At 35.8% G+C, this 19,383-nt stretch overlaps 1 protein-coding gene across 4 annotated transcripts in view; it reads right to left on the reverse strand.

The window, feature by feature from the left end:
* The window catches only part of rnf130 (ring finger protein 130), a 50,779-nt gene that overhangs the window by 6,504 nt on the left and 24,892 nt on the right, over positions 1–19,383 (reverse strand). For all 4 annotated transcript variants that reach the window (XM_058797779.1, XM_058797780.1, XM_058797777.1 and 1 more), the window contains exons 4-7: positions 15,813–16,063; positions 13,833–13,904; positions 7,483–7,565; positions 812–908 (exon numbers count right to left, since the gene is read on the reverse strand). In XM_058797779.1, the coding sequence (XP_058653762.1) occupies positions 812–908; positions 7,483–7,565; positions 13,833–13,904; positions 15,813–16,063 (503 nt within the window). The remainder of the gene's footprint in view (positions 1–811; positions 909–7,482; positions 7,566–13,832; positions 13,905–15,812; positions 16,064–19,383) is intronic.

Consider the following 19,383-nt stretch of genomic DNA (forward strand, 5'->3'; position numbering starts at 1 on the left):
TCACTGCAAAAAGATTACAGGCCAAATTACTTTATATCATTCTGTTGCAACCAGCAACACATATTCATTTTGCCATTTTTTTTTTTTTTTTTACAGTAATGTGTTTACATGCTCAGATCTGTAATAATTCAGGCAATCCATCCCAATTAAACTGCAGGAATTGATGTTATTTTCAAAAGCATCAATCATTATAAAATCAAAACAACAATAAATCAAACAAGAGCCTTAGGAATGTCACAACCTGCTGCCCTCTGAGATCAATGTGTCTGTTGTTTTTGTAATAAATTTAAGTCAGTGTGTGTTCACAAAGCTGTACTTTGGGTAAAATTGTTACCAGAATATAGCTATACAGTAAATGTGACACAACATCTCCTTCAGGGATGTCTGCAAGAATAGAATAGAATAGAATATTACGCATTCTAAAAATGCAGGTTTTCTTTTACAGGGGTGGTTGTTTAGATAAGTCTATAGTAACTAATTATCTTAATATAAATACTTATTCATTTTTAGTTATTTAAATAATAAATCCTTAATATTTAAACATTATTAATAATGTGCGTGTATGTGGTCCTGGTATTCCCTGCATTATGGGGACCAGTAAATTATGACCTTGTGGGGACATTTTTTGGTCCCCATGAGGTTATAAATCATACAGAACAATCTTTTTTGAAAACTGCAGAAAGTTTTATGTGCAATTTGTACAGTATAAAAAACCATTACGCGTATGGACTGTCCCCATAAAACATGATAACTCAACACGTGCGTGTGTGTGTGTGTGTGTGTGCGTGTGTGCGCGCGTGCGTGCGCTCACCAAAACTCCCAGAGCTTTGAGGATGTTGAGTTTACACATTGGACAGGTGCAGTGCTCATTTAGCCACGGATCCACACACATTTTATGGAAGACGTGCCTGAAGAGAAAGAAAAACATTTTGATAAATAAATCACTTATGCATGTTATAATCATCTGTTTACTTTGTGTATATTTAAAGTGTTATACATTTGGTTGCAACATCATGAATATTAATATTTCTAATCATTCTATTTCTATTATAACGATGTAAGACCATGAGATTGCAGCATCAAGCCTTTGATATCACCATAACTCAATGAATATTTGAAACAACTCTAAGAACACTGCTGCAAGAAGAACATTACATGTAAAAGCACATTACACATTTATATTACATCCAGAGAGAGGAGAGAGTGAGATTGGAAGATTAAAAGCAAGAAGCTGGTGGACTTCAAAAGCGCAACATGAGCTTCCACAGAGAGCTTTTGAGTCTCTTCTCCTCCTCCTCATATCCGGCTGCCGCACAATCCGAGCTGTGTTTACTCCAGGAAAGACCCTGGGCTCTCGATAGCGGAAACCCTCTTCATGAGGGAGATTCTCGGCACAAGCCAGCCATTGAGGCTCATGCTAGAGACAAGGCAGCCATTGTGGCTCTGAAGATTGTGAAGAATCTTTATCACTGCATCATAGAGCTGGGCAATTTATATTTAAAAATTAATCCTAATGTATTTTGGTAACTCATTAAAATGGACTGTTACAGAAGTGCATCGAACTAAGTCTAACACTATTTTTTTTTGGTTTGCAGAGTCTTTAGGAAACTTAACGGCCAAATAAAAATACATTGAAATACACTACCATTTGAACTTTCTATTAATCAAAGAATCGTAATACTGTATATGCATCATAGATTCCACAATAATATTATGCAGCATAGATGTTTTCAACATCGATCAAAAGAAATGGTTCTTGTGCATCAAATCGTTACAGTGATTTCTGAAGGATCATGTGACACTGAAGACCGAAGAGACTGAAAAATCAGCTGCGTCATCACAGAAATAAATTACATATTGCAATATATTAAAATAGAAAACAGCTACTTCAAATTGTAATAATATTTCACAATATTACTGTTTATACTATACTTCTGATCAAATCAATGCCGCCTTGGTGAGCATAAGAGGCTTTTCAAAAAATATTACCAACTCAAAAATCAATGCAAATATATTCAATATATCACTCCTCCCTACAGCATTCACCCCAGCAGCCTCAAACACAGCAAAAGGGGGCCCAAACCCACATTTTAAAACCCTCAAGTGAGTATGCTAGTTATATCAGTATTACATAAGTTCCCAAAGGAATAAAGGCAGGTTCCTCAGCTAAGAAGTGTTTTGAGAGATTTTAATACAACCTGAACAGAACTACTGGGCAAGAGTTTGTGGAATAATGCTGCAGCAATGCATTTCAGAGGGGTTGTCTCAGGATGTCAAATAATGCTAAGTGCCACTGACACACTGTGATTTATGGGTGCTGAAAGGATGCATGCTTCTGAAATGATCCTGTACTGAAGCAGCGTGCAGACAAACTCCAACAAAGCTTTATTTGCTTGAAGGGAGAACATGCAAACAAGGGTCAAATTAATTAATGATGAGGGTACTTGCAACACAAAGGATACATAAAGAGGTGCATGCCATCAAACTAAGACAAACCAGCTCTGTGTGTTGACCCATTCTTTATGATCTGTATTATTTTACAGTTACCATAGCACATGCATATTTAAATACAAATTTCAGTCCACCATGACATTAAACAGTAAGTCATATCCATGAAGTGAAGGGCACACCCCTAAGGAAGTTAAAGCGAAGCTAATGCACAGGGACGTAAATTGAATGGCCATGGCTGGGTCAAGTGCTGCCATTACTTGTGCTATGAGTTATTGATTGTGGCTGGAGATGCTTAAGCTTAAGAGAGCAGAGATACTCACCTTAAGAAGAGATAACCATAAGATAAGAACAGATGACAACCATTTCCACACACACGCACACGCTCACGTTTAAAAGTTTAGGGTCTTTATTCTTTAGTGTCTTCTTCAATGTCACATGATCAATCAGAAATCATTCTAATATGCTGATTTGTGCTCAAGAAATAGCTCTTATTATTATCAAAGCAGAAAACAGTTGCTTAATGCTGTTTGATATTTTTGTGGAAACCGTGACACTTTAAGGATTCTGTGATTACTAGAAAGTTCAAAAGTACAGTATGTATTTGATTTTTTTTTTTTTTGGAACATTACAAATGACTTCACTGTTGCTTTTGATCTATTTGATTTAATAAATATAAGTACATTTCTTTTTTTTTTTTTTTTAATCTAAACGTTATTCCAATGAAAATAATTTATTTTGATCAAAATGTAGTAATAATCTAACGAACAGCACCCTGGCAGGAAAAACTTATATTAACCCATAATATTAATACTTCTCTTTCATGATCCAGTGATCTTGATTGTTAAAATCTTGCACTATATACAGTGGGGAAAATAATTATTTGATCCCCTGCTGATTTTGTAAGTTTGCCCACTTAAAAAAAGAGAAGGGTTTATCATTTTTTTTGGTAGGAAAAAATCCAGAAAAAAAGCAGCATACAAATGTTAAAAAATTATTTACATTAGTAAGTCAAATAAGTATTTGATCCCCTACCAACCAGCAGAAATTTTGGCTCCCACAGATTGGTTATGTGCACATGTGGAACACAGATTAGTCCTGTCACTTTAAGAAGATACTCCTCATTTCAGCTCATTGTGTGTATAAAAGATCTCTCCACTACCATGGGCGAGACCAAAGAGCTGTTCAAGGACATCAGGGACAAGATTGTAGACCTGCACAAGGCTGGAATGGGCTACAAGACCATCAGCAAGAAACTTGGTGAGAAGGAGACAACTGTTGGTGCGGTTATTCGGAAATGGAAGAAATACAAAACAACCATCAATTGGCCTCGGTCTGGAGCTCTGTGCAAGATCTTGCCTCATGGGGTAAGGATGATCACGAGAAAGGTGAGGGATCAGCCCAGAACAACACGGAAGGAGCCTGTTAATGATCTCAAGGCAGTTGGGACCATAGTCACCAAGCAAATCATTGGTAACACACTATGCCGCAATGGACTGAAATCCTGCAGATTATTTGTATCAATGATACTTCATTAATAATAGGCTAGTAAAAAGATGCCATTAAACACATATTTAAAATATACCATCTTTTGCATTACAAAACCTATTTCTATTAAATCTATTTGGAATAGGGAATTATCGGACCTTAATTTATCTGTCGACTGGGAGAGAGCGTGGTCTAACCTCAGCTTAACATCTAAAAACTTGGCTCATCGTCTTATTCACTTCAAAGTCATTCATAGAGCATACATAACTCCTTACAAAAGATTCAAAATGAAACTGCAACCAAATTTTAACTGCCATATATGTAATACTGCATTATCAGGTACTTTTCTTCATGTTTTGGGAGTGTCCTATCGTCATTAATCTATGGACACATGTAAACCTGGTTTCATCCTCCTTACTGCAAACTGATTGCTTTGCTAACCCAAGTTTGTGTCTTCTTAATGATGATTCTGGTCTCTGTATAAACTTAATACAAAAGAGCATGTTGTTTGCTGGTTTTACGGCTGCAAAGAATACAATAATACAGAACTGGTTTACACAGCACGTGTGTGCAAAAACATATGGACCCATAGCCTCCTGAAAATAGTGACTTGTGAATGTACAACAGCGCGAATTAATGGGGCCAAGCCCTCTACTATTGATTAGCTTGGTAGTGTTTTTCCTTTAACATGATTATATATATATTTTTTTTTCCCTCCCTCTCTCTCTTCCTTTTGACTGGACTCTTTAAAGTATTGATTATATGTCTGTTGTTTTGACTTTTTTGTTTTGAATGGATGTTGTGATGCATGTAAAAAAAACAAAAAGTTGATAAAAAAAAAAAACATCTATGTTGTTTCTATATTAATTTGGAAGTTCAGTGTGAAAATATGACAACACAAATATATTAATATGCGTTTGATCACATTTTTTGAATTAATTACAGAAACAAATGTGTGATTATTTTTTTTAATTGAATGGCAGACAGCACTAATGTTAACCTTTTATAGATGTCACTGTTGGTAATATTAGTTAATTTTACTGCTGAATATGCATTTAAATTTAATTTCCAATTTTATAGGCCTCCCAGAAAAAGATCGGGATGTCCCCCACCCCCTTGGCTCCCTTCAAATGTTCAATTCAATAAACTGGCCCTCAAATGAAGTTAATTTCTATAGTATAGAAAATCTGTGGAGGGAGCTGAAACTTCGAGTTTCCAAGAGACAGCCAAGAAACCTTAATGATTTAGAGAGGATCTGTAAAGAGGAGTGGACCAAAATCCTTCCTGAGATGTGTGCAAACCTGGTGACCAGCTACAAGAAACGTCTTCCCTCTGTGCTTGCCAACAAGGGTTTCAGCACCAAGTACTAAAATGTAAATCTTTTTTTAACATTTGTATGCTGTTTTTTTCTGGATTTTTTGTTTGATATTCTGTCTCTATCAGTTAAAATAAACCTACAATAAAAATGATAAACCCTTATTTTTTAAATTATTTCCCCACTGTATATTCAGAATATTTGTACTTATTTTTTTTTACTTTTTTTTAAGAAATGAACTATATGGTCAAAAAATAAACAGACACCTCTTTATGACAAATGGGTTTGGCTATTCCAGTTAAAAACTCCAAACAGATCGTAATTATACAGAACAGAATGACATAACTGTATGACAACTCTAACATTGGGTAGGGCCTTTTCTATTCCAGCATGACAATAAACTTGGTGCACAAAGCAATTTCCATAGAACAAGTTTGAAAGAACTTGCCTAGTCAAAGCTTAAAGACCTATTGAACACCTTTGGGATGAATTGAAATCGCTTATGAATCATTCAATGTCAGTGCCTGTCCTTATGGAGGTCATGCATTTGCATTGTGTACTTATTTAAACTTCTTTATTTTTTGCAATTTGCTTTCTTCTTTTAATTGAACACCTTTTTGCAGATCCCTCAGAGCTTAACCAGCTGTGAATATCTAATGCTGAACAGTAAATATGATAAATATCCAACATTCTTATTGTAATCAACAATTATGAGGAATTGCTGGAAGCACTGGCATCTTAAAGACCCCATGGAATTAAAGATAAGTGTCTGTTTTCTTTCCTGTGTTGACATCAAGTCTTCAAACAGGAGGTTACAGCAGCCAATATTTTTTACTAGCCATTGGGCTCTCGTTTATATATTTTGCCACATTTTGGGAGTATGTTACCATATACCGTCAACAATGCTTGGTACTTTAAGACCTGGATGGTCATCCAACTGTTTCTTACGATGACTGTTTGTTGCTGGATGCCAGCAGCTGTGTGAGGCAGCACAGGCTGCAGCTCATGAGTGTGTTATTTGATCTGACTGGAGTGAAGCAGTGATTCAGCCATAAGCAGAGAACAATGCAATTAACCAGGCTCTGGATTAGCGCTTCATCGCTGCTGTACAGTTGTAGAGACAGAAAGAGGGATCGAAAAAGATAAGGATAGAGCGTGAGTGGGTGTGGATGAAAAGAGAAAAATATCAATGCTAGTAGATATCATGGAGAGATGACTGATTCTGTACTAGAGGTAGTCCATTGATTTGTATTTATCTTTCATTTTTCAAATCATTTACTAGTTCCAAACCTATATGACTGACTGTCTAGCATCAAACGCAAAAGGAGATATTTAGCAGAATGTCCAATACATTTTATAAAATGACAGAGCAGAAAGTCATACAGGTCTGGAACAACATGATGGTGAGTAAATCACAAAATTTTCATCTACTTTAAAAGGAAGCACCTCAATTCCTAAAAACAACAAAGATATGTGCTGTATGTCAAAAAGAGGAAGGAATAATCATGAAAAAAAATGGTGAGTTACTGCACGTAGCAGCTCACAGTGTATCTATAAAGGCATTTATAGCATGTGAACGCGTACAGTACGCGTGTTTGGTGTAAGATGATCCACAAAATTAGCAGCTAGACTTCCAGCTGTGTGACCGGGTCATACTCGGCAGATGGTGTCTGAATCTGTAGGAAAGGGCATGTTTGTGTGTGCATACTGTATGTCGCATCCCTTTAATATACGTGCATGAATAGTGTGTATCTGTTTGTAAGCACAAATGCGTGTGTGTTTGTGTGTTGGCTGCCTGGAGGTCACTGGAAGCTGAGCTGCTAAAAATAAGCAGAGTGGGTCTGACAGGGCAGTGATTCACAGCCACAGCAGTGCCATATTTCCTCAACAAACTCACATCTCACAACAGCAAGTGACCCCTGATCTCCCTTTCTCTCCCCCTCTCTCTCCAAATGTCATTTGACCATTATTCGAAGTCTGGGGTGAAAACCAAATTGCCTTAATATAAATTGTATTATTCTTAACAACAACAAAAGAGAATGAAATAAATTTATATGAATAAATATTATTATTAGTAGTAGCAGTCCACAAAAAAGAGAAAGTAAGAAATTGTGGACCAGCATTTAAAAAAAAAAAATTAATCTGCAGAAAAAAAGGGGATATTTCATTACCCTTGTTTCACAAAGCAAAACTAAATGCATATGTAAATACACACAGACACACAAACTTACTTGCAGGGTAGGATCCGGACCACATCGTTTAGCTGATAACCTTCAATGCACACTGCACAGTGATTAAAATCTGGCTCTGTTTCCTGCAAAATATGAACACAATATGAACACAAGATGAAGAATAAAGATTAGCCTTTTCATTAGTCAAAATATAATTTCAACATCAGAAAGTTTCATTAGGACACAGATACAGGGTACATCAGGGCAGTTTTAGGATCATTTGCTAGCCAAATAAGAACAGGACTGTCAAATGATCATTTTTACAGAAGCTAAGCTAAAATGCAATAAATGATCACTGACCACACGTAAAGTGAAAATGCTGTCTGACAAGACACCTTAATAGGCAAGATGATGTTGTAAATTTGTTTTTTAAAAACAATTACGTGCAGCTGCATTTTTGACCAATGCTACTCATCAAAACACCACAGAAATAGAAACCAAGTGACCATTGTAAGGTTCTGCTGCTTATCACGCCAAAGACAAAAAAGGAAAACTGTTTAAGATAAATCAATATCAATAAAGAAATATAACGTACAGAAAAACTCTTAATATAACTTCATTTAGGACCTTGAATCTTCCGTACTATTTCTACTTAAGCACCACTAGCCCATTATTATTAAATATGTATGCTGGCCTTATAACACGTATCTGTGAGAAATGGGAATAAGGCAGGTGTGAAATTCTCTTTAAACTCAATATGCTTTGAGTACCTGCATTTCGCTCTATATTGATCTGATCTCTTGACCTCCTCCCTGCCTCATCCTTGTATTCATCTTGCTCAGCTATTCTCAAGTGCACCATTTAAGGTTCAGATACCACACTCATACACTAGATTATAAAGTCAAACTAATAAAAGATTAAAATGGTCTAATTATAGCAATCTGTACTGTTACAACAGCAAAGTATGTAATATACATAGTATTGCATGTAAAATGCTGTTAACATAAGAGCACACTGCACATAATAATCTCCTTCTTAACTTCTGACAGTCCAGTCAAACAATACATCAAGGGTTTAAATGCACAATAACAGTTTTTATGTATGAGGTGATAACTAGCTTAATTAAAAATGCATGTAAATTAGGTCACCTAAAAACATGTGATCTGCATGAGTATAGTGTTGAATAATACAGTTAAACAATATTATTGCATAATGCGCATGGTTTTACATACAACTTCAACAAATAGTAGGCAGCAAAATATGCACTGTAAGCTGTTCATTATGCAGTAAGCTAATATTTCAGCTAGTATGTTATTATGTTAAAACACATGGCTCCTGTGACAAGAGAATACAAGTGTCCTAAATATAGTGACACCAAAAATGCATAAATAGACCTGGTACAGTGCACATTTTTATCATATCAGATATCATATACAAAGCCACCTGTGACTGAGATCAATAGAATAAAATTTAATCTCACATCAAATTTGATTTTATCCATAAAGCAGGCAGGAAAATGTGTAATATTCTAATTTTAGGAACACTTAAAAAATAAAGATCAAGGCGAGCACAGTATTATGGGATGAAGTCATTTTGGTAAATCAAGTAGGTCATCTGGGTATTCCATGCACACCGTAAATTTGCATACTCTCCACAGTACACTTACGACATACTCCATTCCTAGCATAAGGTATGATAGCATGCCATTCTGAGCATTCTGACTGTATTTTGTGTCAAATAATTTCCTACCACAGATCCCAAAAATACTGGAATATAAATAGAATAAAAACAGAAAGTAATGTGGAAAATATTCCATCAGTGTGGTTCTAGAAATTCATGTCAACTCCCAGAGAAAACTATGGGAAGCAGCTCAGGTAACAGTGTCTCTATCTAGTTATTGCTGGGTGACTGAGCAGGAGATAGCGATCGTTCAGCAGATTTAGTAGATACAATGTGTCAAAGATGCTGTAATTCTCTGGCTCTGCTTTCAGTCCATCTGTCACTTGACTGACCTATGAGGTCAGTCTGAAGCAAATCTTGACACCACAGAGGAAACACTGCCTACTCGTAGGAGTGACTAGTGATCTGCATTTCTTCGCATGCATTTTTTTGAAGAATAATACTAAGCTTCAGTGTTTTTTATAACCCTTTAGTACCAATTTAAAAAAAGCCTGATAATGACAAAACTGTGAGAAAATGAGCTGGTGTAGTGATGTTTGTGTGTTAATACATGCTTTTTTTCTATCACAAGAACTCTGGGAAGATTTTAGCATGGTAATGGATATGACAATGTTAATGTATTTGGTCTTGGCGGAATGGATCTGCTACGTTGCTGCTGTTGGATTGCTGCTGCTGTTGTTGTAGATTATTGCTGCTGCTGCAAAGCAAGTAGAGGAACTTGTTACTGCCAATACATATGCCGATACGGTGCTTTGAGTATTTAAGATACAATGCTGCTGCACAAGTAGCATATATAATAACCCATAGCAGATCTATACAGGTGGAGCTGGTGGAGCTGGGGAAGGTGGAGGGTTTCAGAGGAACTCTGAAAGTGTGCAGCGAACTGCTCTAGTGAACGCTAGCCATTTAAACGTAAAGCAGCAAGCTCATTAGCTGTGTATGCAACATGAACCAATCAGTTTGTGGCGCTGTAAATATCATCAATTTGCATTAACGACCCATGCGCCATCTAGAGTTTCATGACAGAACTTGGCATTTATATTATATGATTTAGCAATGAACAGTATTGTTATCATTAACAACATTTTTTTAATTCAAATAAAGCTGAAATAAAATAAAATACATTTAATCAGCATATCAATTAATTCCACTTTTCTTTAAAAACTAATATATAGTGCTACAATATCTACTTATGTGGCATTCTTACCCTATATTTAATGTGACTTCATCTTAAATTCCCTATAAAACTTAGAGTTATGCAGGAAAACCAAGCAGCAGTAACGCTTTCAAATACTATTTATACATTATCATAGCATAAATATACCTCTAGTAGCAGGCAACGCATCACTCAGGCAGCTAACTAGACCTCCCTGGGCATGAAGCCATTTAGAAAGTGACAAAAATCCTCCTTGGTTTTATATCACACTCTGCCCTGCTCTTCCTGGAAGCATCTTCTCTACTCTAGATGCTATTTCCGTCACCTGGCAGTGTCCTGTCTACTCTGCATGGTCAAGGTCATGTTGTGGCGAGTGGTGTTCGGTTTCTAATGGGCCCCTCTCAGCGTGAGAGTCATCGACTGTGGTCCGGTCGGTCCCTGCAGAGGGACGTGGCCGATACTCAGAGGCTTAGAGGCTTCAGCCAAGTCAGTGAAGCTGTAAGGATGCATCATCGCTGGAAAATGCATCATAACTGATCGAAAAAGTGTATGCGATCACTTGAAAAGGAAAAGGAAAAAGGAGAGAGACCGAGAGAGAGAGGCAGAGGAAGATGGAAGATGCCAGATGTTCTCTCACTCAATCTCTACCGAGCAAGACCTCTCAGATGAAAGGTTTCAATTTCTTGCAGCACTTCTCCAAGGCCACTGATGTTTTATTCATGGCTGATGTGAGCTGACCTTGACTGGGCTATGATATACACTGACTGGCACGGCTCCACCCCTTTTCCAAACCGAACATCTGTGAAGTCTCACGACCCTTCTTACCTCATCGCTAACCTGACAGTCATTCACCTTTACACAGGTCAATGTCTTTCTTTGGACTTTGTGGTACATTCAGCAAGATTGCTTTTAGAGATGAACCTAAACTGTCTGTCACCAATATTTAACAGCCAATTATTGATTAAATTAGACCTTGAGCAAAGGTTTTATATGCACTGTATTATTTTACATGCAATGATGCACTAAAATGCATAAATATACTGTGCATTAGTTTTTGCAAAAATCCTGAGATCCCTAATTACTTTATTATAAGAGGACAAAGAAGCAGTGCAGTGTTGTTTGTTTTGCTGTATCAGAAAGATGCATTTCAACAGTTTAACCTGATAAGAGTTTGCTTTTTATTATATTTGAAAAATGTTAAAAATGGCAAAGATGAATTTACAGCAGCCATAATATATGTTGATTTAGTGTTCAAGAAACAGTCAATGTTAAAAACAGTTGTGCTGCTTAATATTTTTATGTAAACTGTCATACTTTTTTATGATACTTGGATGAATAGAAAGTTTAAAAAAAGCATTTATTTGAAATAGAAATGTGTGGTAACATTATAAATATCTTTACTGTCACTTTTGATTAATTTATAAAAAAATATATTATGCATTATACTATTCAAGCAATGATGAATTTACTGTGCTTTTTTTTGTTAAAACCAGAACATGCTGGTTACAGTCAGTGTTGGGTGTAACGCGTTACTGTAATTAAATTACTTATCCACTGAAAAAGTCATTTAATTGCAGTTACTTATAAAGCACTTGTGTTACATACAGTAAATAATTACAACAGTTCTAAAATCAATACTGAATTTGAAATCTAAATTTACCGTCTAAAGATAAAACTGAATGCAACGTCTTTAACCCTCTGCGCGCCGGTGTATTCGCTTTCAGTTTTTCCTGATTCACAGAGAAACCTTAAATACTCAGATACAGATAAGACTAAAATCAATCGAATCTAAAAAGGGCCTGCTTTTATTTGTGTACACTGACAATAACAACAAAACATTGTGCTTTTGCAAAATAAACAAAACAAACAGGGGGCACTTTCTGCCGTCTGGGTCTCCGTGAGCAACTTCTACGCGTAACAAATTCAGCGAATATTTGACACAGAGAAATGAGAAATATGTCTATAGAAAGCTTGTGCGTCTACTTTTAAATGAACGAATTCAAATTGAAAACGAATATTTTCTGATTATGTAATCCGTATGAAACTAAAGCGAGGTACAGTCTTTTCCGTATCTGAAAGCTTGAAGTGTCTACTTTTAAATTGAACAAATTCAAATCGAAAACGAATATTCTCAGATTATGTAATCCGTATGAAACTAAAGCAAGGTAGTCTTTCCCGTATCTGAGTTCATTATATGCAGTCACCTGCGTGCAAACACCCTCATCTAGATACAAAAAAATTGATTTAAAATAAAATATATCAAGATTCGTCTAATTTTCATCATTTTTTCCTGCTATGAGGAATTTATACCTTAGAAGAACAGCGCGATCTGACACGGCTTTATTCAGCAGAGAAGATCATGGATTTTTACTAGTTGGGCTTTTCCTGAACATCTTGCCAAACTGAAATGTATTGTTAAACTGTTCCTAAACTTTTCTGTTTTCCAGATATTTTGTTATTCAGAGTATTTCTATTTGTTAACCAAAGGTTTTTACATTTTTTATAAAAATGTTTAAAGTATTACAGTTAGACTATTCTACGTTTCAACTCAAATTTAAATAATAAAGAGTTTAATTTCTATTAAGGTTTACAGGGATTTAACAGGCTTAATTTAAAGGGATTTAAATACAACATTGATGATGTAATTAGTAATAGCAATTAATTACTTTTTTAAAGTAACTTACCCAACACTGGTTACAGTACATTTAAAAAAAAAAAGTAATTTAGTCCTGTGATGGCAAAGCTGAATTTTCAGCAGCCATAATATAAGCTGATTTAGTGCTCAAGAAACAGTTATTACTATCAATATTGAAAACAGTTGTGTTACTTAATATTTTTATGGAAACTGTCATACATTTTTTATGATACTTGGATGAACAGAAAGTTAGAAAATAGCATTTATTTGAAATGGAAATGTTTTGCCACATTATAAATGTCTTTACTGTCACTTTTGAATAATTTATTAAATCCTTGCTGAATAAAAGTATTAATTTCTATAAAAAAGTATTATGTATTATATTATTAAACCAGTACATGCAGTGCAGTGTTGTTTGTTTTGCTGTAAACAGAAACAGGGATTTCACCAGTTTCACCTGCTCCGAGTTAGCTTTTTCTAAAGTAATAATAGTGAGCAGATACGTATCACCATCCAGCAATTTCCAAAGGCGCCATGTTTTGTTTATGCTCTTTAGGCGTCTGCTTTTAAACCGCATGCACTCTGTGTAGACTTTAATGTATGGGTTGCTGCTAGAGAGCAGGGCTGGTGGGAGAAAACTGGATTTAATGTAAATTTGTTTCTAAATATTTGTATTTTTCAGTTGTTGAACGCAGCTGTAAATAACCAAGCTATGTGCGTAAAGAATGTGATTAAGAAGAATAGTGACAGCCATATTTAGCTGCAGTGCGTACGTGTCCAGTGAGTCCGTCATAGAATACGGAGATGCATTATGAATGGAGAATTGCACAAACAGTTCCACAAAAGGACACAGTGCTGCTTACTATAGCCTGGCAGACATGACATGGATAGAGTCGAGCCTGAGAAAAGTAAACAAGCAATGACGTCAAAAGACCTCACCTTATCCCCTCTTTTTACTGTCCTGGTAGTCAGCTTGCTAATGGCTTTCTTGGCAGCATCTCCCAGCCGTCGCTATAGTAACAAAGGACAGAGAGAAGACAGTAATTCACATAATTTTAGATTCACAGCTTGACTTAATGAAACAGGAAATTAAAATGACTAAACAAAGTCGGGGAATAAAAGACTCTGAACAGCAGAAAAAAAATTGCAATTCAGATTTTGATAAACAAGGTAGAGCTGAATAATAATGCAGAGGAGAAAGCATTAGCAATATTAATTGTGATAAAAACAGCATATCAGAATGTCTTATCAGGATTGTATAAAGCAAATGAGGCTGAGTTAGTGAAAGGCCTGACGGAGAGGGCCATAAATAAAAGACTCTGATGGGCAGTTCATTGTCTGTGTGTGTGTTTATGAGTGTTTGTTCTGAGATGTCCTCGGTTTTCATTCTGCCAGTTTATTGCTAAATAAACAGCCCAGTGATTTACCGCCGACAGTTTACAGAAAAAGCCAAAGGGCCAGCAGGGCCAAAGGATTTGTGCAAGCTAAACCATGTGTGTGTTTGTGTGCTATATTTGCAAGGGTCTCAAAATGTCCTCTCAAATATCGACAAATAAACTGACTCATGAGAATGTCTTCACAAGTAAAATGGCCAAATGATGTTTTAATTAAAATCTAAAAATGCAAAAGGGGTTAGGGTCAGTCTGCACTAATTATAATAAGCTTAATTAAAAACCAATAGAAGTCAATGGGAGGTGCAGTATGTGTGTGTGCGCCGGTGTGTGTAAACGTTTGCAATTACATTTAGGTTAGATGCCACCAAAACACTAAAATGATCTGTTAATCTGCTAAATACTCAATCCATTTAAAATGTTTATGAAAGACGTCTCTCATGTTCACCATTTATTTGATAATACAGTAAATAGTAATACAGTAAAAATACAGTAAATAGTAATATTGTAAAATATTATTAGAGTATTTATTTGAATTATTAGATCCCTCAGAAATTATTCTAATATCAATTTGGTGCACAAGACACATTTCATTGATATTTTAACTAATGTTGAAGACAGTTGTTCTGCTTACTATTTTTGTGGAAACGGTCATACATCTTCAGGATTCTTGGATAAATAGAAAGTTTAAAAGAACAGCCTTTATTTGAAATATAAATGTTTTGTAACATTGTAAATGTTTTCATTGCCACTTTTGAATAATGTATTGCACTCTTGCTGAATAATTGTTTTGGAAAAATTATGGTAGCCGATCACTCAAAAATCAGCTAATAACACAACCAAAAAAAGTAAGATATATTCGCAAAACAGAATAAGCAATAATCACACTGGCAAAGATGTGCCAATGAGCTTTTTCTGAAACTGTTTATGACTTGCCACCTATAAAAGATTTAAGTAACCTTACACATTATCAGGGCAAGGCCTTGCATTTAAATGTACTCACTGTTTTTATTTCACTCCTTCATAGTATAAACTGTCTCTACTACTTTAAAATTAACTGGTAAATAAGAGATTCTGATTTTACATAATTCACCTTTATACCAGGCAGATGTTAAAACAGCTTGATTAAAGCCTGTTTATACCATATAGTAAATTCAGAGGCCTGGTAAAAGTGAAAGGGCTGAGAGACATCAACACTACAGAGGAGTAATGAGGACTTTGAGTCTGTCTGTGTGGAACCAGACGCTGAAGAGGCAGAGTGTCACCAAACACACACACATTTCTGCATTAAGATTTCATGAGCTGGGAAGGCTGGGCCATTTACTACTATCTTTGAACACACAGGAAGTTCTTGAAGGTCAGATAAGCCTGTTAAATATCAGAGAGATCTTTGGAAGAAAAATCTGGCAAGGTTTTTAGATGAAAGCTTGAGGGTGAGAGTGTGTTTATGTGGGTTTTGTTCAAAAGAGCAACAGGTGAATACAGAAGCAGACGCTAGGCTGGTAGATCTGTGTGTGTTGTGTAAGACCTGACTGCGGTCCCGTGCGCTGGTGTCTCTGATCTTCTGGATGAAGTAGAAGATCAGCCAAGCAGAGGAGATAATCATCAGTACGATAAAGGAGATGGAGACGAACACCAAGGAGCCGCGGTTGATGTTCTTGGGCAGCCCTCGTGACCCAACCATCACGGACACCAACACAGTCTGGTTCTTCTCCAGGAAACCCAGAATCTCCTTTCCAAAGGACTCTGTGATCATTACTGCCACTATGTCTCCAGTGCCTTAGGAGAGATAAATTATATTGAGATATAGGTTGTTTTCATCCAATTAATTATGTGAAAAAAGGTTAATAATACAATTATTAAATAATTAATAAAATAAAAATACTACAAGTATGAATAATAATAATAATAATAATAATAATAACAGTATTTTATAATTTTACAGCACATTTCAAATTTCTAATTTAAATGTCTGCATATTTTCATGATTGCAACCTGTCAGAACAAAAGCTTTATGGTATATACTGTTTGAAAATGAAGAAATGAGGATGTAAATATTAGTATTGTAATTTTACAGTACAATAAAAGTATTACTTATTTTACAGTATTTAAAAATATTACAATACATTTCTTATTTTGTTTACATGTTTATTTTAGGAAAGATAAAAATAAAACTTATTTTAAATTATTATATTATAGTCATACTGAATTGGTCAAAAACCTATGAAAACTCACTTAGAAAGAGTTCTCTGAAAGTATGAAGTATGAAGTATATAAAATATACAACAAAGATCTGTAAAATGTTGTTTGCACCCCTGTAAAAGGGTACAAACAACATTTTTACAGGAAAGCTTCACAATTCATTTATTTTTTTACCTGCATTGAAAGCATACAAACGCACGGATGTTGTCCAACTCAGTTTAATACTCCTGATCTGACCCATTAAACATTCACAGTCACACAAATGGCACAGTAATCATGCCAACACAAAATGAGGACAAAAACACCCCGTCCATCCCCCCACCACAAACACACACAACAACACCGATCTAGGGCTTAGGCCGTGCCATAGACACTGATATAATACTGGCCCTTAGGCTTTGCAATAATAAGGTTAGAACAGTACAGATGGAAAGCTATTGCAGACCTGTCCTAGTCAGCGATCTAATCTCACCGTATTCTGCACTTGAACTGCCCTATATACAGGAAAACAAATGCAATGACAAATACCATCACATAACTATTGTTATGCTGGTCAAAACACCTTTAAGCAAGAGAGACTCAAATCTTTGTTATTTTGACTATAGCTAAGATATGATTAACCTTAATGGCACATTAACTCGAAATACAAACCATTTTGAAAGATATATCCCAGACTTCCTCTGTCATATCTAGCAGTGGCCTGACATTTTCACATACATCGTTGTGTTTGTGGTTTCTGGCATTTTAGACTGCAAGTGTTTGGACTGACAGACTGCAGGAACACATCTTTGAGGTAAGGTTCTCTGATAAACCACTGAGATGCCATAATACAACATTAACTGGCTTTTTCCAATGACGAGTCTCAATGCCTCTAGGGTCTACAAGGCACAAATCTACTTTCACAGCTTTGTAGCAACAGATAGCATGGCAGAGCTGTGAAAGAATCACAAGGGACACAGGTTATGCAAAACCTCACGAAAGGCACCACATGGAGCTATTGGTTCTTAAAGCATTACGTTAATTACAAAGAAATGTGAAGCACAGTGAAACAAATCCTATATTTTCTAAATGGCACAGCTTGACAACTTTAATAATAACTATGAGAATGTATACGAGAAGGTTTTGCATTTCTATTGAGCTAGTACAAACGGTGCATTTGGACACGGTCCTGTGCACAAAGATAAGCTGTGGATCATTCTCAAAACATGTGCAATCTCAAAACATTAACATCAGGATTACATACATCCTGAACATCAGGATACAACATTCTGAAATACATCAAAATGTTTCAGTGCAACTTTGAACTTTTTTTTCCCAATAAGAAGAAAAACAGAAGCATTTTATTAGTGGTTGCAAATGTCTACATTTTGAGTAAATGTCGAATGAATACTTTCATCAAATGTAAAAAAACCCCAGCTCTATACAGTATATGTCCAATAAAGAGATAATGCTTAAAACTACATACAATCAGCACATTAAAATAATTAATGTTCATTAGTTTATTAAGAGTTTCAGTAGATTACGACTGTAGTGTAAGTCTAAAGGGTGAACAAGCATGTATTTATTATGGAAGTAATCAAAGGTACATCATCCCTTGTGTATAAAAACTGCTGCATCTTACAGCCAAATCCTGAATGTCATAAGGGTGTGAGGAGTGTGAAAAAGGAGTCTGAACGTCAAAGAATGTCAGTGTGAATGTGGCTGCTTGTGTGTCTGACATTATGGTTGTTTCATCATACATAAACAAAGGTTTAATTTGCAGTTTACCAGATTTTTTTACATGCAGTGGTGTACGTGAGCACTTATGTTTATGCGCAGGTGTGAATGAGACGTGACTATTTAGCACGCTGCCTGGCTCAGAAGGCAGTTTGTCAGCAGTAAAGATGATGTCTAGGGCAGGGCAGGACAGGGACAATTTGCTCCAGCGGTGACTGATGGAGCAGCTCTGACCAACTCCAAGGCCGTTTTTTCTCCATAAGCAGCATGAGAACCAACAGATGTACATCATGATATACATCATGGTGCATAACTCACGTACACAGGAACCGTCTGTTGATGACACTTACAGCATTATCAAACCAAACAGTATGAGCTACAATAATAATCATATTATCAAATATGATTCTGTCACGGGTCGTCAGGACCAGGGAAACAAGGAGACGTGGAGCAAATTACTTTATTGACAAAACTACCATAGACGGACATAACCAAAATGACAATGTAAGACTGAACACATAGACAAGGAAACACAGGGCTTAAGAACTCTGGGAGACTAGGTAATTAACTACACAGGGCTGGGGACTAATTAACTAATGATGACAAAAACTAGGACATGAACAGGAACTCCAAATAAGGTCACGGGAGGAGGGGAAACAAGACGTAGGGACACAGTCTGACAGATTCCAATAGAGATCTCAATAAAATTAGCCAAATATTAAAATGTAAAATAGTTAATGACTCATCCTTCATGCATTTAGAATTGCTGAAAAAGTCTAAATGACCTTACTTTATAACAGCCATTGGAAATTAATTGTATTCATTATTGATTGTTCCTTGCATAAAGGTCAAGGCATGCAAATATTGATCCGTGTTAAAGGGGAAACTCCCTAAAAGGCGGTCTTAAGCCCCGCACGTGCTGACTGACACCGACAGTGAAGGTGATGCGATCCTTCACACCACAGTGACTCAAGAGAGCATGTGGCATTATGAATTTAGATGCACTCTGCATGTAACTGGTTTATAAATATTGGTTTCAACTCATATCACAGTCATACAGTTATACTCAATATATAAATACATTTACAACACACACACATATACATACATAAATATATATATAATATTTTAGTGCTGTCAATCGATTAAAAAAAAAAAAAATCAACTAAATAAATCGCAAA

Source organism: Onychostoma macrolepis, chromosome 14 (genome assembly GCF_012432095.1).
Source record: "Onychostoma macrolepis isolate SWU-2019 chromosome 14, ASM1243209v1, whole genome shotgun sequence".
Classification (NCBI taxonomy): domain Eukaryota; kingdom Metazoa; phylum Chordata; class Actinopteri; order Cypriniformes; family Cyprinidae; genus Onychostoma; species Onychostoma macrolepis.